Source organism: Phocoena sinus, chromosome 14 (genome assembly GCF_008692025.1).
Source record: "Phocoena sinus isolate mPhoSin1 chromosome 14, mPhoSin1.pri, whole genome shotgun sequence".
Classification (NCBI taxonomy): domain Eukaryota; kingdom Metazoa; phylum Chordata; class Mammalia; order Artiodactyla; family Phocoenidae; genus Phocoena; species Phocoena sinus.
The window spans coordinates 57,796,799-57,814,810 of NC_045776.1; the positions used below are offsets into that span (position 1 = coordinate 57,796,799).

An 18,012-nucleotide genomic window follows, 5' to 3' on the forward strand; every position below is an offset into this window, starting at 1 on the left:
ATTCCCATGAATTTTCATCAGGCCTAAGGGGCAAAGGCCTTGCTCTGCGCCCCTGTGCCCCTGAAACCCCTGCCCTGGGGAGGGCCTGAGGATGTCAGCGGTTACAGGAGCACCTGCCTCACAAGCACCAGGCAGCTGTAAGTGCCCACAGGTGACAGGCCGAGCCAGTTCCACCAAGACAGGAGCGGGTGCAGCCAGGAGGAGCTGGGCTGGAGGGGCAGGTGCCCTGACTCCGGACCAAGTGAGGCCTTAGACTCAGTTTTCCAGGTCGGTGGACAGATGCTACCAAGACAACTGTCCTGAACTCAAAGATGGGCCCTGCTTGCAAGGTACTGCTTTTGTGTGATTGTGCCATCTAAATCAGAGAGTAAACTTTCAACCAAGGAAGTAGAGAAATCAGAAAAGGGCAAGAAAAGTGAAAACTGACAATGGCTGCTGTTAAAAATACTTGGTCAAACTGGCTTTTCCTAGATGAATCAAATCTTTTTTTTTAAAGCAACAATGATACGTACGATGGCCTATATAAATACTTATTTTCATGTTTCTGACTAAGTCCAAAGTGATACTGAGTCCTTATAAAGCCTCTGCCTCAAAGCTGGCTGTGTGGCAACCAAAAGACGCACCCGAGCATTAGAGCCTGCAGCTCGGGACACTCTGCCATGTCTGATATGCTGTTTTCTCAGAGAGCCATCCCGCTTGCCCCCCTGCTTCTCATCACAGGGGCGACCCTGTAACTCCCAGATTCCTTTGGAAAGTGGCTTCCAGCTGGTTCATCCAGCCAATGGAAGGCAGTGCTGGGAGGCTAGAGGGTGAATGGGAGAAGCTGCGTGTCTCTCCCTCCTTCCTGCCTCCCTGGCAGGGCCTGTCTTCTCTGTGCTCCAGTGCCCACTGGGAGACGCTCTGCTCAGACTCGCTCCCTGGGCGGCCCCGGCTCTTCCCTCTGTGTGCTCCTGTGGATTTATCATGAGGTCCCCATTTTAATGTCCTCTGGGTGGTGCTCTTTTTTTCTGACTGGACCTGAACCATAGAATTTAAGAAAGCCCTTCTTACCGGACTTGGTAAAGGCTGGGGCTCTGGCGGGAGTTCGCCGTCCTCTCCGTGGAGAGCCAGCTTTGGCTGTTTTGAGAGCAAGCAGGAGTCCAAGTCCACGTGTTCATAGCCAGTGGCACTAGTGAAATCCAAAAGTCTAGATAGAAACAAAGTGTTTTCAAAATTAATGGAGATAATACAAACCAACCCATGAACCAAGGTCATGTGATTACTGAACACTTAAAATCCATTAAAAAACATTAATATACACGTGCCACAACTACTGAAGCCCGAACACCTAGAGCCCATGCTCTGCAACAAGAGAAGCCACTGCAAGGAGAAGTCCACGCACCGCATAGAAGAGTAGCCCCCACTTGCCGCAACTAGAGAAAGCCCGCATGCAGCAACAAAGACCCAATGCAGCCAAAAATTAATTTTTAAAAAATCTACACACTACAATTCTGAAAGGCAAAACTATAGAGACAGAAATGAGATTATCAGCTGCCAGGGACTAAGCATGTGGGAGATGACTGACTATAAAGGGGCACAAGGAAACTTTTTGGGGGTGATGGCAATCAAATGTGTAGTATTTATCTAACTATGTATTTGTCAAAGCTCATCAAACTGTACACCTAAGAGAGTTAATTTTGCTGTATTTAAATTATACCTCAATAAACCTTTTTAAAAAACAAACATTAATTCTCTTAAGAGTAACCAAATTGACCGTCTCCCAGAGTGACTAGAAGTCCACATAACCTCCCTTATCTATCGTCTTGATTCTTCTACCTGAAATGGCAGCCCCCTGTCTGCCCGCCCTGCAGCCCATCCCCCACTCCCCCCCACCCCCCACCCCCCCACACCCCTCCCCCCCCCGTGTCCACCTGCCCATTCCTGAGTGTCCCTCAGGAGTCGGCTCAAATGCTGTCACCTGCTCCTGCAGCCTTGGCTGGGCTGCCTCAGGGCAAGAAGCTGGCTGTGGCTCCCACAGCGCTGCACAGCAGCCTCCATGAAACACTGGCTTCTTTCTCACAGCTTCCCTTTGCCAGGAAGTCGTGAACTACCCTTGTCATATGTCCCTTTACTCTACAACATGTCCCCTGTCTGCACGTCCTTTATTGGCACTTTCTGAGGACATGGCTGTGAACAGTAGTACATAGACGTTTCTGCCCTATCAGGTTCCCAGTCTCACGGCTATCAGGAACAAGAAGGTCACTTTCCACACCTCCCCTCCCAGGAGCCTGTGCGGCCCACCACTATCAGGGTCCCGTGTTCCAGGGACAACTTCCCCAGGAGAACACACGGCGTACATCAAGCTGTTGCAATGTTACGCTGGCCTCTGCCACTGCAGGCTTGCCCCGCATCCGTACCCCTCCCTACCCGCCCCCAGCCGAGTGAGCCAGAGCCCCCGCATCAGCTGCTCCTTTAACCCCGTCCTGTCTGGGCGGGGAACTGACACCCTCAGGCGACCTACACACAGAGGCGGGGCCAAATCCAAAGCTGAACCCCAGGAGCTGTGTGAAAAAAGAAGAGAAAGGGAAATCTCTCCCAGCAGTCTCAGGGGCAGTGGATTAAGTCTCCACAATCAACTTGATGTACCTGCATCTGTGGAATGCCTGAATAGACAACAAATCATCCCAAAATTGAGGCGGTGGACTTTGGGAGCAACTGTAGACTTGGGGTTTGCTTCCTGCATCTAACTTGTTTCTGGTTTTATGTTTATTTTAGTTTAGTAATTAGAGTTTATTATCATTGGTAGATTTGTTAATTGATTTGATTGCTCTCTTCTTTTTTTTTATGTATAGATATATATATATCTTTTCCTTTTTCTCTTTTTCTTTTTTTCGTGGCACGTGGGCCTCTCACAGTTGTGGCCCCTCCCGTTGCGGAGCACAGGCTCCGGACGCGCAGGCTCAGCGGCCATGGCTCACAGGCCCAGCCGCTCCGCGGCATGTGGGATCTTCCTGGACCAAGGTACGAACCCGTGTCCCCTGCATCGGCAGGCAGACTCTCAACCACTGAGCCACCAGGGAAGCCCTCTTTTTTCTCTTTTTGGGAGTGTGTATGTGTATGCTTCTTTGTGTGATTTTGTCTGTACAGCTTTGCTTTTACCATTTGTCCTAAGGTTCTGTCTGTCCATTTTGTTTTTGTTTTTTTTTTTTAGTTTTTAGCAATTGCTATCATTGATGGATTTGTTTTTTGGTTTGGTTGCCCTCTTGTTTCTTTTCTTTTACTACTTTTTAATTTTTTTATTTTTAATAATTTTTATTTTAACAACTTTATTTTATCCTTTCTTTCTTTCTCCCTTTTCTTCTCAGCCATGGGGCTAACAGCATCTTGGTGCTCTGGCCACATGTCAGGCCTGTGCCTCTGAGGAGGGAGAGCCGAGTTCAGGACATTTGTCCAGCAGAGACCTCCCAGCTCCACATAATATCAAACGGCAAAAGCTCTCCCAGAGATCTCCACCTCAACGCTAAACCCAGCTCCACTCAACGACCAGCAAGATACTGTGCTGGACACACTATGCCAAACAACTAGCAAGACAGGAACACAACCCCATCCATTAGCAGAGAGGCTGCCTAAAATCATAATAAGGTCACAGACACCCCAAAATACACCACTGGACGCAGTCCTGCCCACCAGAAAGACAAGATCCAGCCTCATCCACCAGGACACAGGCACCACTCGCCTCCACCAGGAAGTCTACACAACCCACTGAACCAACCTTAGCCACTACAGGCAGACACCAAAAACAACAGGAACTACAAACCTGCAGCCTGCGAAAAGGAGACCCCAAACACAGTAAGTTAAGCAAAATGAGAAGACAGAGAAACACACACAGATGAAGAAGCAAGGTAAAAACCCACCAGACCAAACAAATGAAGAGGAAATAGACAGTCGACCTGAAATAGAATTCAGAGTAACAATAGTAAAGATGATCCAAAGTCTTGGAAACAGAATGGAGAAAATACAAGAAACGTTTAACAAGGACCTAAAGAACTAAAGAGCAAACAAACAATGATGAACAATGCAATAAATGAAATTAAAAATTCTCCAGAAGGAATCAATTGCAGAATAACTGAGGCAGAAGAATGGATAAGTGACCTGGAAGATAAATAGTGGAAATAACTACCACAGAGCAGAATAAGGAAACAATGAACAGACTTGAGGACAGTCTCAGATCTCTGGGACAACATTAAGTGCACCAACATTCGAATTACAGGGGTTCCAGAAGAAGAAGAGAAAAAGAAAGGGACTGAGAAAATATTTGAAGAGATTATAGTTGAAAACTTCCCTAATATGGGAAAGGAAATACTTAATCAAGTCCAGGAAGCACAGAGAGTCCCATACAAAGATAAATCCAAGGAGAAACACACCAAGACACATATTAATCAAACTATCGAAACTTAAATACAAAGAAAAAATATTAAAAGCAGCAAGGGAAAAATAACATACAAGGGAATCCCCAAAAGGTTAACAGCTGATCTTTCAGCAGAATCTCTGCAAGCCAAAAGGGAGTGGCAGGACATATTTAAAGTGATGAAAGGGAAAAACCTACAACCAAGATTACCCAGCAAGGATCTCATTCAGATTCGCTGGAGAATTAAAACCTTTACAGACAAGCAAAAACTAAGAAAATTAAGCACCACCAAACCAGCATTACAGCAAATGCTAAAGGAACTTCTCTAGGCAGGAAACACAAGAGGAGGAAAAGACCTACAATAACAAACCCAAAACAATTAAGAAAATGGGAATAGGAACATAAATACTGATAATTACCTTAAATGTAAATGGATTAAATGCTCCAGCCAAAAGACAAAGACTGGCTGAATAGATACAAAAACAAGACCTGTATATATGCTGTCTACAAGAGACCCACTTCAGACCTAGGAACACATACAGACTGAAAGTAAGGGGATGGAAAAAGGTATTCCATGCAAAAGGAAATCAAAAGAAAGCTGGAGTAGCAATTCTCATATCAGACAAAATGGACTTTAAAATAAAGACTATTTCAAGAAACAAAGAAGGACACTACATAATGATCAAGGGATCGATCCAAGAAGAAGATATAACAATTGTAAATGTTTATGCACCCAACATAGGAGCACCTCAATACATAAGGCAAATACTAACAGCCATAAAAGGGGAAATCAACAGTAACACAATCACAGTAGGGGACTTTAACACCCCAGTTTCACCAATGGACAGATCATCCAAAATGAAAATCAATAAGGAAACACAAGCTTTAAATGATACATTAAACAAGATGGACTTAATTGATATTTATAGGACATTCCATCCAAAAGCAACAGAATACACATTTTTCTCTAGTGCTCATGGAACACTCTCCAGGATAGATCATATCTTGGGTCACAAATCAAGCCTTGGTAAATTTAAGAAAATTGAAATCGTATCAAGTATCTTTTCTGACTACAACGCTCTGAGACTAGATATCAATTACAGGAAAAAATCTGTAAAAAATACAGACACATGGAGGCTAAACAATACACTACTAAATAACCAAGAGATCACTGAAGAGATCAAAGAGGAAATCAAAAAATACCTAGAAACAAATGACAGTGAAAACATGACAACTCAAAACCTATGGCATGCCCCAAAAGCAGTTCTAAGGGAGAAGTTTACAGCAATACAATCCTACCTAAAGAAACAAGAAACATCTCAAATAAACAACCTAACCTTACACCTAAAACAATTAGAGAAGAATAAAAAACCCCCAAAGTTAGCAGAAGGAAAGAAATCATAAAGATCAGATCAGAAATAAATGAGAAAGGAATGAAGGAAACAATAGTAAAGATCAATAAAACTAAAAGCTGGTTCTTTGAGAAGATAAAAAAATTGATAAAGCATTAGTGAGATTCATCAAGAAAAAAAGGGAGAAGACTCAAATCAATAGAATTAGAAATGAAAAAGGAGAAGTAACAACTGACACTGCAGAAATACAAAATATCATGAGAGATTACTACAAGCAACTATATGCCAATACAATGGACAACCTGGAAGAAATGGACAAATTCTTAGAAAAGCACAAACTTCTGAGACTGAATCAGGAAGAAATAGAAAATATAAACAGACCAATCACAAGCACTGAAATTGAGACTGTGATTAAAAATCTTCCAACAAACAAAAGCCCAGGACCAGATGGCTTCACAGGCGAATTCTATCAAACATTTAGAGAGGAGCTAACACCTATCCTTCTCAAACTCTTCCAAAATGTAGCAGAGGGAAGGAACACTCCCAGACTCATTCTGCAAGGCCACCATCACCCTGATACTAAAACCAGACAAAGATGTCACAAAAAAAGAAAACTACAGGCCAATATCACTGATGAACAAAGATGCAAAAATCCTCAACAAAAAATACTAGCAAACAGAATCCAACAGCACATTAAAAGGATCATACCCCATGATCAAGTGGGGTTTATCCCAGGAAGGCAGGGATTCTTCAATATACGCAAATCAATGTGATAAACCATATTAACAAATTGAAGAAGAAAAACCGTATGATCATGTCAATAGATGCAGAAAAAGCTTTTGACAAAATTCAACACCGATTTATGATAAAAACCCTCCAGAAAGTAGGCATAGAGGGAACTTACCTCAACATAATAAAGGCCATATATGACAAACCCACAGCCAACATTGTTCTCAATGGTGAAAAACTGAAAGCATTTCCTTTAAGATCGGGAACAAGACAAGGATGTCCACTCTCACCACTATTATTCAACATAGTTTTGGGAGTTTTAGCCACAGCAATCAGAGAAGAAAAACAAATAAAAGGAATCCAATTGGAAAAGAAGAAGTAAAGCTGTCACTGTTTGCAGTGACATAGAGAATCCCAAAGATGCTACCAGTAAACTACTAGAGCTAATCAATGAATTTGCTGAAGTACCAGGATACAAAACTAATGCACAGAAATCTCTAGCATTCCTATACACTAATGATGAAAAATCTGAAAGTGAAATCAAGAAAACACTCCCATTTACCACTGCAACAAAAAGAATAAAATACCTAGAAATAAACCTACCTAAGGAGACAAAAGATCTGTATGCAGAAAACTATAAGACACTGATGAAAGAAATTAAAGATGATACAAACAGATGGAGAGAGATATACTATGTTCTTGGATTGGTAGAATCAACATTGTGAAAATGACTGTACTACCCAAAGCAATCTACAGATTCAATGCAATCCCCATCAAACTACCAATGGCATTTTTCACAAAACTAGAACAAAAAATTTCACAGTTTGTATGGAAAAGACCCCGAATAGCCAAAGCAATGTTGAGAAAGAAAAATGGAGCTGGAGTAATCAGGCTCCCAGACTTCAGACCACACTACATAGGTACAGTAATCAATACAGTATGGTACTGGCAGAAAAACAGATATATATAGATCAATGGATAGAAAGGATAGAAAGCCCAGAGATAAACCCCCGTACCGGTGGTCACCTTATTTTTGATAAAGGAGGCAAGGATATACAATGGAGAAAAGACAGCCTCTTCAATAAGTGGTGCTGGGAAAACTGGACAGCTACATGTAAAAGAATGAAATTAGAACACTCCCTAACACCATACACAAAAATAAACTCAAAATCGATTAAAGACCTAAATGTCAGGCCAGACACTATAAAACTCTTAGAGGAAAACACAGGCAGAACACTCTATGACATAAATCACAGCAAGATCCTTTTTGACCCACCTCCTAGAGAAATGGAAATAGAAACAAATGGGACCTAATGAAACTTCAAAGCTTTTGCACAGCAAAGGAAACCATAAACAAGACCAAAAGACAACCCTCAGAATGGGAGAAAATATTTGCAAATGAAGCAACTGACAAAGGATTAATCTCCAAAATTTACAAGCAGTACATGCAGCTCAATATCAAAAAAACAACCCAATCCAAAAATGGGCAGAAGACCTAAGTAGACATTTTTCCAAAGAAGATATACAGATTGCCAACAAACACATGAAAGGATGCTCAACATCACTAATCATTAGAGAAATGCAAATCAAAACTACAATGAGGTATCACCTCCCACAAGTCAGAATGGCCATCATCAAAAAATCTACAAACAGTAAATGTTGGAGAGGGTGTGGAGAAAAGGGAACCCTCTTGCACTGTTGGTGGGAATGTAAATTGATACAGCCACTATGGAGAATAGTATGGAGGTTCCTTAAAAAACTAAAAATAAAACTACCATATGACCCATCAATCCCACTACTGGGCATATATCCTGAGAAAACCGTAATTCAAAAAGAGTCATGTACCCCAATGTTCATTGCAGCTCTATTTACAATAGCCAGGACATGGAAGCAACCTAAGTGTCTGTCAACAGATGAACGGATAAAGAAGATATGGCACACATATACAATGGAATATTACTCAGCCATAAAAATATACGAAATTGAGCTATTTGTAGTGAGGTGGATGGACCCAGAGTCTGTCATACAGCGTGAACTAAGTCAGAAAGAGAAAAATATCATATGCTAACACATAATATGGAATCTTAAAAAAAAAAAATGGTTCTAAAGAACCTAGGGGCAGGACAGCAATAAAGACACAGATGCAGAGAATGGACTTGAGGACATGGGGAGGGGGAAGGGTAAGCTGTGACAAAGTGAGAGAGTGGCATGGACATATATACACTACCAAATGTAAAACAGATAGCTAGTGGGAAGCAGCCACATAGCACAGGGAGATCAGCTCGGTGCTTTGTGACCACCTAGAGGGGTGGGATAGGGAGGGTGGGAGGGGGATGCAAGAGGGTGAAGATATGGGGATATATGTATATGTATAGCTGATTCACTTTGTTATAAAGCAGAAACAAACCATTGTAAAGCAATCATACTCCAATAAAGATATTAAAAGAAAAAAGCATGCCAAAATGTATTCGACCCCTGCTGTGTGTTGACAGTACTATGGAACTAATGTTTAGTGGTTGTTTTTTTCTCATGCATGATGACCAGATTTTTCCATCATTCTAGTCTAATAAAGCCATTTGGGGGAGTTTATAGAACACGGGATTCACTTGTTATTCGGGAACTTGTAGAATTTGGGGCCATCTCAAACAGCAAAATTACGTTGTATGTTAGTGTCAGTACTGGGCATTAAAAGATGAGGAAGTGCAAAATCATGCTGAGAGCACAGTCACACTTACTCCATGTTAAAGATCAGGTTTTGGATACAGCCATGGAATGAGCTTCTCATCTTCAGCATGGGTGTCCCCTCGCCCTCTGGAACACCACCTATGTACAGGTTGGACACACTTATTGTCCTGCTTTCTGCTGATGGGCCCAGCTTCATTTCCACAGGAGCTGTCTCATCCAGTTGGACAGTGATAATTCTAAAAGGTTAAAGGAGAAAATAAAGGTTTTCGAATATAATGAAACATAACTGTCCATTTTAATATCTAATTCCAGCAAGTTTTTACTGAATTATAAAAGTGCCTTGAAGATACATTTTAACATGACATTTAACATGTGTGTGAATAAAAAAGTGAATCTTGAATATTAAAACTTACAGGTAAACGTTCTCCAAAACTGAATGGAATGTGATTAAATATTATTCAGTTCAATTGCTTTTTGGAGAGAATCTTTTACTTCTTTACCTGTGACAAAATGTGCAGTGTTTTTTTAAAACTTTTGGTCTACACTTTTGGAGAGAAATTATATAGAAATGTTGCTATGACACTGCTTACTATTTCACTGTTTACATTTTAATATTTACTATGTCACTATTTGCTATTTTACCATTCACTATTAGAACTTACTAATACTGTAACACTATTTGACACAGAATTATTCCAGTGTAAAGACACTTTATGCCGGGCCCCAGAAAAGGGCAGGTTTAAGGCTGTTCAATTATGAAAATTCTGCAAATATCTTATTACAAAACAGATCAAATTGTTTTCCAAAGAGGTATTCTATCAAGCTTCTAGAATTATTTTGGAATTATAAAGACTCTGGATGACATCATACTGATTATCCCAATCATTTCACTGCATACAGGCCTCCTACTGGGGGCCCTTCGTAAGGTGACGCAAATACCTCCCGGTCCTTATCAAGGAGATGGAATGCTCTTGACCGTCGCCATATGTGCCCGTGGGAGCATGCAGGAGAGCTCTTCTCAGGCTGGTTCCATCCCCAGGATTAACATGCACTTCAATGTGGCCTTCAATTAGCATGATGGAAAAGAAGGGCTGGGAAGGTCACACAGAGAATTCCCAAAGAAAAGACATTACTATAGGATTTAAAGAATTATCATCTTATGAAGGTAATGTGGGAGTATTGGCACCAAGGAAGCAGTTCTTTAAGAATATCACCATCTAACAACTATTTTATACTTTGTATATTGCTTTCTAACCTCTGCTGACATAATTTACATTCTGCATTATGCTATTATCACTAACCATATCAAAGATTTCCATTTCTACAGTCTTCATACTTATTATTTATTGCTACATTATGTACTAACAAACAGTTACATTGTTAAGTCATTGTTCTGTTTCTCCCTTTCCCATTTTACTGAGATGTAATTGACATATACCATTGTGTTAGTCTTAGGTATACAACACAACCATTGGATATTTGAATATACTGTAAATGATCACCTCATATAGTTACAAAATTTGTTCTTGTAGTGTGAACTTTTTTTTTTTTTTTATGCGTTACGCGGGCCTCTCACTGTTGTGGCCTCTCCCGTTGCGGAGGACAGGCTCCGGACGCGCAGGCTCAGCGGCCATGGCTCACGGGCCCAGCCGCTCCGCGGCATGTGGGATCCTCCCAGACCGGGGCACGAACCCGTGTCCCCTGCATCGGCAGGCGGACTCTCAACTACTGCGCCACCAGGGAAGCCCGTAGTGTGAACTTTTTAAGATCTACTCTCTTAGCAACTTTCAAATATGCAGTATGACATTGTCACTATAGTTACCATGCTGTACATCACATCCCCAGAACTTATCTTACAACTGGAAGTTCGTACCCTTGACCCCCTTCACCCACTTCTCTCCTGCCCCTACCTCTGGTAACCACTAATCTGTTCTGTCTCTATGAGTTTGTTTTTCTAAGATTCCACATATAAGTGAGATCATACAGTATTTGTCTTTCTCTCTTTGACCTATTTCATTTAACGTAATGCCCTCAGGGTTCATGCATGTTGTTTTCAATGGTAGGATTTCCTCCTATTTTATGGCTGAATAATATTCCACTGTATAAATAAATAGATAGATATTGATATATATGTATACATATACACACACCACGTCTTTATCCATTTGTCTACTGATAGACACTCAGTTTGTTTCCATGTCTTGACTACAGTAAATAATGTTGCAATGAACAAGAGGATATAGATATCTCTTCAAGGTAGTGATTTCGTTTCCTTCAAATACATACCCAGAAGTGGAATTGCTGGATCATATGGGAGTGTGATTTTTAATTTTTTGAGAAAGCCCTATCCTGTTTTCCATAGTGGCTGTACCAATATATTATACATTCCCACTAGCAGTGCACAAGGATTCCCTTTTTTCCACATCCTCACCAGCACTTGTTATCTCTTATCTTTTCTTTTTTTTGTTTTTGTGGTACGCGGGCCTCTCACTGTTGTGGCCTCTCCCGTTGCGGAGCACAGGCTCCGGACGTGCAGGCTCAGTGGCCATGGCTCATGGGCCCAGCCGCTCTGTGGCATGTGGGATCTTCCCGGACCGGGGCACGAACCCGTGTCCCCTGCATCGGCAGGCGGACTCTCAACCACTGCGCCACCAGGGAAGCCCATCTCTTATCTTTTTTGATGGTTGCCATTCTCAGAGGTGTGAGGTGAAATCTCACTGTGGGATCTATTCCTTTTTTAAAAATGTAGGTAGTTTCTAACTTTTTATTACCATACGTAATGAACATTTAACTGTTTGTTTTTTTTTTCTTTGCCTGTGAAATTTTTCTAAGATTTCTAAAGGTGGGATTAAAGAGTTGAAGGTTTGAAAATGTTTAAAGCTCTTAACACTCTTTTGCCACATTGAGAGAGGTCCACCAGCAGAACTGGAATGGGAGTGTTTCACAAGGTCTTGCCAGCACTGGATGACACCGTTCCTTTTTGCTGACTTAGTAGCAAATTTTGATTTACAAGAGGTCCTATTAAAATTGGTGGAGAAAAACAGTTTGATAGTTCCTCAAGAAGTTAAACATAGAATTCCCATATGACCCAGCAATTCCACCCATAGGTATATACCCAAAAGAATTGAAAACAGGTACTCTAACAAATACTTGTATGCAGATGTTCATAGCAGCATTATTCACAATAGTCAAAAGGTAGAAACAACCCCAAACGTCCATCAATGAACTAATAAATTATGCTCTGTATACAGTGGGATAACATTCAGCCATGAAAAAGAAGGACGTGCTGATACATGCTACAATGTGGATGGACCTCGAAAGCATGCTAAGCAAAAGACAGAATATCACTCATACGAGTCCACTTATATGAAATATACAGAATAGGTACATTCATTCATAGATACAGAAAGAAGACTGGTGGTTGCCAGGGTTGGGGGAGGGGGTGAATGGGGAGTGACTGCTTAACAGGCATAGGCTCTCTTTTGGGTGATGAAGATGCTTTGGAACTTGACAGAGAAAGTGGCCTCACAACATTATGAAAGCACTAAGTGCCACTGACTGTTTCACCTAAAAATGGTTACTTTTATTTTATGTAAATTTCATCTCAACTTAAAAAAAGGAAAAAAGATTGGTGGAGCCCATAAACCAATCTGTCCTTGTCAGACCTTCACTCAGTGTCTTGTGAGGTATCTGGGGTCTACAGACTGGTGTTCCAGGTCAGGCTCTGAAATAACGGCTGTGTGATCTTGTGCGGGTTAGCCAGGCTCTCTGAATCCATTTCTCCCTCAGCAAAATATAGGAAGCAGCATTCACCCTGAAGTGTGGCTGTAATAATTATACAGCAATGTCTGTAAAATACCTTGCACAGTAGAGAACAGTACTCTAAATTGTAGCTGCATGGCTTCTACTTCATTAATACAATACATTAGTATTCTGTGAATCTCGTCAAATTACATAATATATAAAGTTCAAGCAGAGGAAAGGTAAATATCACCTATCCTATAAGAATCCTAGGTAGACAGCAAGGATCTTTCTTCTCAATGGCTAGACAAGGAAGATGGATTATGCAACACAAAGAGACCGCTGATTTGTAAGGGAAAGACATTCAGCAATAATCACTTTTACTTATTAAAAACGCACACCCATTAACAACCAGGCACACGTGTTGTAGAATACATGTTATGACTAAGTCATCTTCCATCCAGTGTTTCCTGAAGTCATTTCCTTCCTGAGCTCCTGGCTTGAGAGCCTTTGAGCCACTCACCTTGTGGGCCTGCCGGTGACCCTGCTTCTCCCCATGCTGGCCCAGGGCAGCTAGGATGATGCCGCTGCTGTTCCTGGTGGCAAATGTTGCCAACAATTCCGAATCTGGTGACAAGGACTTGGGTGGCAATTCAATGTAGCCACCTCTCAAGAAGCTAACGCTTCGGACAGGCTGGTCACAAAGGAGAGGAGAAAGCACCGTGAGGCCCACCCGCATGCTGAACCTCCCACCCTGGAGGCTGCTGCCATTTTCCCCACCACCTCTTTTCTGTTCACACCCCTGGTTTAGATCCTGTTGCCTTATTATGTTAGTAAATCAGTGGGCATTTATAGAAACTCATCCCAATATTAATAAAACACTTCCCACCTCCAGTATACAGCCTTTTCTCACTCCGTAGGAATTTCTGAGTAAATCAAAGGTCGATCTAGATATTTCCAGGTTTTTGATACAGCCCATGTAGCTTTTGCTGGTGACACCTTTCCTGTAGGGAAGGGCAAGAGAACAACAGCAACAAAATTGGATTTTATAACTCCAGTTTTGAAAGAAGAAATAAAAATGGACCTACAAATAAGAAAGATCTCTTTCCATGTGTCATTCTCATAAATGTCTAGATCTCCCTCTAACAAGACTATTGATGGTGAGAATTCAGGTCAAATACGTACTCTCCTTAGGACTAAAGAAAGGGATTGAATTTAGTGAGGCTGATTACCTAGATGGCTCCCTAGGTAAAAGCATGCTTAATATTTTAAGGGAAACTATTATAGTCATTACCATTTAGATATACTCACTAAAACAGAGGCTAATTATAAGAGAGACAGTGCACTGCCATAAGGAAATTATAGCACTTAGATTTCAATCCAGTCTCCGTGTAGAGCAAACATTCACCTCCCACGGGGGCAAGTGTGGGCAATGTGATTTCCCAGGATCTCTTGGTTAGAGACAGCATCGGCTCTTGTCCATACCACATATTCATGCACTTCCTCCTGAAGGAAATAACTGCATTTGGTGAAGTCTGGGATTATCCAGAACCCTTATCTCTTTGATACTAAGCCAATTCCATATTTTTATTAACAGAAATTGCCACTCTGCTGGGTGAGGTGAGCTTCAATGTACTCAGGCTAACATTTCCAAATGATGGAGACTACTGAACATCTCCCAGTTACACCCTGAAGCATCAGCTAGTGACAGGAGAACTGTGCAGGAACATGGCTTCTTGCTACATGTCATATCTCACTTTTTCTCTGTGCTGTGCAATGAGCTGTCGGCCATTAAGAAACCACATGATTTAGGGCAAATTTCAACCTTTCCGAATCTCAGTTTCTTCCATTGTAAATGAGGAGACTGGCCCCGATGATACCCAAGACCCATCTATCATGAAAGTCTGTGATTTGAGATGTCTTCCTAGTAAAGGGACTCTGTCCTTTTCTCCAGGGTCTACACTGTGTACCATTTAGGTAAAGAACAAATGAATTACAACACAGCTTGTAACCTCAGAAACATCCCCAATGCCACTATGTTAGGAATGACATCTGTAATCAGGGAGTAGGGGAGAGCCTTCCAGTCCTGGCTCTGCCTTGGCAGAGGGGTAAGACCTGGGACAAGCGACCAACTCCCCTGAAGTTTTGGGACATTTATTTCCAAGACCCTGAAGGTGGGTGGCTGTGGTTGTAAACTATGTTCCTTGGAACTTTCACACATTTCTGGCAGAGAAAGGGGTGTGTCAGGAAGTGGATTCTGGGCTGCTCAACCCATAGCAACTGGAGTGGCTGCACTTCTGTGTAAGAACCCGGCTTGAAGATGAGGTACTGCTACAAATATACATTTGAAAACCACGGGGCTGAGTGACTCGGTTTGGACATTTGGTGATTCCACTCCCTGGAAGCTAGGCTGCCTTGACTGCTGGCCATATATGCCTTTTTTATAATGGTGTGAAAGACACTTGGAGCTTTCTTTGTCCCCAGTCCAAAATTACAAAACTAAGGACAGTAAACTACAGAAAGTTTATGAAATTATTAAAGTCACAAAGCTAAACAAGAACAAGAATCAGTGCATCTCTCCTCTGCTACCTTTAATCCAACTTGCTGATGCTGGTCTTTAAACTTTCACATACATTATTCATTCTAATCACCAAAAGGGGAATCCAGATAAGTCTGCAGAAAGCATGACTCCTTTCTTTTTGTCACCAAAAAGATTCTACCACTCTAGAATGTCTGGACAGGAGCGTGCCGTGTGATGGAAAGTGGGTCTCCAAGTATTGCACAGTCACAAGTTTTAGATGTTTTGTAGGCAATAAATAGAAAATCATAAATTCTACTGCAGAAGGCTTTCTTTACTTCCCAATTATATGGCATACTAATCAAAACAGAACGTTACAGGTTAACCCCCAGTACCTGTGAATGTGACCTTATTTGAAAATAGGGTCTTTACAGTTGTAATCAAGTTAAGGTGAGGTCAGTACAGTAGGTCCTAATCCAGTATGACTGGTATCTTTATAAAAAGGGGAAATTTGGACACTGAGAGACACACACAGAGGGAAGACAGCGTGTCCACACAGATAAAGAATGCCACCTACAAGCTGAGCAATGCCTGAAGCTACCAGAAGCTCAGAGAGAAGCATGGAACAGATTCTTTCTCACAATCCTCAGAAGGAAGCGGCCCTGCTGACACCTGACTTTGGAACTGTAGCCTCCAGAACTGTGAGAGAACACATTTATGTTGTTTAAGCTGCCCAGTCTGTGGAACTTTGTTACGGAAACTAAGGCAGTTGGTAATTAGGGACATGGCAATTCTGCAATGTGATATCATACCTTACAACTCTTGACCTAGGTAATCCACCCACATAAATTGGATCCTTATCTAGACGATTGAGGTCAGAAGATGCTCCTGGAGTTTCCCCTTGCTTGGTTTCTTTGTAGCTGGTGTTATATGCATCAATAACTGCTAGGAGTCCTAGAGATGATCAAGAGGAATAGACAAGAAAATGAGTCATTTTCTACAATAAAGTAAACACAGACGTATAACAAACGTCATTTACAAAGACATATTCTTTTACATTCTGCACATTTGACCAGGGGATGTTCTTGACTGTTAAAAGACAAATGAAAACCCTCTTTACAAAAGTCAATAAATCCAGAATATACATGCTAAATGGTAGCAGTATGTGTGTCAAAGAAAACAGAATCAATTTGATCCTTGATTCCAATTCAGCATTTAACGTTAAAATGCATTTGGAAACCATAGACAGAGAATTAGAATATTCCTCCAGTAAAATGTGAATCCTGGTGCTTAGTATTCCAAAGAAAACAATGGCTTTTGATTAGAATATCATTTAAGAATACCTAGAAAGCTAAAGTAAAAAAAGACTGCCGACTTTGGAAAGATTTCTATTCCTATGAGGGCGACCGACATTCCGTCCGTCTACCTGTGCATTTACCTTGCTTTCTGTTTCGCTGGAAGGCAATTTTGTACCAGGTTCCATTATTATAGCGTCTGTCGGTAGTAAGAGCAAGAGGCCCAGAACCCAGGTCAACTGTAACTCTAACTCTGCCGTCGACCAAGTCGATGGATAAAAAGTCTTTCTGTAATAAAGAAAAGAGTTACCCAAGGCTCCATTATTATCACAATATTTCCTTTCTCTTCAAGTCAGGGATGGCGGAAACCTCCTACAGTCAAACTAAGAAAACAGGATCTGGCCCAACAGTCCAAAATTAAAAAAGTGTCCACAAAGGCTTTCTAGAATAATATACAGACATATGTCAGATAAACTCATGGTCATCAAAATCTACAATGCAGGAAGAGAAGTGGAATCTCTATTTTTTTCATTTAGATTGACAACTGGGCCAATCCTAAAAATAAAACTAGAAGATTGAGAAAAATCAGCAGCACGTAAGATAAAAATAAGAACGTGAACTTCCTCCAATGGAATTCAAATAAGGTGGTCAGAGTGAGTAAAACAAGACGTCTTATTCAAGCTCAAAATTTAATAATAAATGTTCAACTCATATTTATAATGATAGGAAGCTATTTTCTACTTGATATGCTTCTATATTTTCCAAACATTCTTCAATAGTTTTGTACTGATAAATCATTTAAAAGGGGGGATTGATATGGCATACATACGTACATATTATACTAGCATGTGCTCATAAAACAATCATTAAACGTAAATATCCTCATAGCAATCCAGCTGTATATACACAGTAGGGTGCAGGGCCCCACAGACTCTTACGGTGCCATTTGAAGCCAAGTAGAGAAGCAGCCCATTAGGTGAAAAGGTACTAAAAAGCATAATTATCTGCGTCACAGTAGCCCGGAGCATCTTCTCCACGACAGAGTACCCACTCCCACCAAAATGGAAGGAAGCATCTTCATTTTGGGGGCTGCAAGGAGAGAAGGTGAAATACAATCTATTCTTAGGAAGGTAGTTAAATAGAATACATGATACTCTTACTGAGTTCTTCCTCACAAAAGTTGTGATAGAGCATTTATTTCCATAAATTGATAACAAGTGTAAGTCATAATATCTTAAAATATGCTCCCCACGAGATTATGCAAGACAAGCACCCAGTTGCCTTGTAAGGAAATGAAAGTTAACA

At 41.2% G+C, this 18,012-nt stretch overlaps 1 protein-coding gene across 1 annotated transcript in view; it reads right to left on the minus strand.

Moving 5' to 3' along the window:
- The window catches only part of LAMA1 (laminin subunit alpha 1), a 159,848-nt gene that overhangs the window by 11,593 nt on the left and 130,243 nt on the right, over positions 1-18,012 (minus strand). Inside the window, exons 49-56 of the mRNA XM_032654047.1 lie at positions 17,646-17,796; positions 16,851-16,995; positions 16,225-16,366; positions 13,784-13,898; positions 13,418-13,588; positions 10,093-10,244; positions 9,204-9,389; positions 1,051-1,186 (exon numbers count right to left, since the gene is read on the minus strand). Coding sequence (XP_032509938.1) covers positions 1,051-1,186; positions 9,204-9,389; positions 10,093-10,244; positions 13,418-13,588; positions 13,784-13,898; positions 16,225-16,366; positions 16,851-16,995; positions 17,646-17,796 — 1,198 coding nt within the window. The remainder of the gene's footprint in view (positions 1-1,050; positions 1,187-9,203; positions 9,390-10,092; positions 10,245-13,417; positions 13,589-13,783; positions 13,899-16,224; positions 16,367-16,850; positions 16,996-17,645; positions 17,797-18,012) is intronic.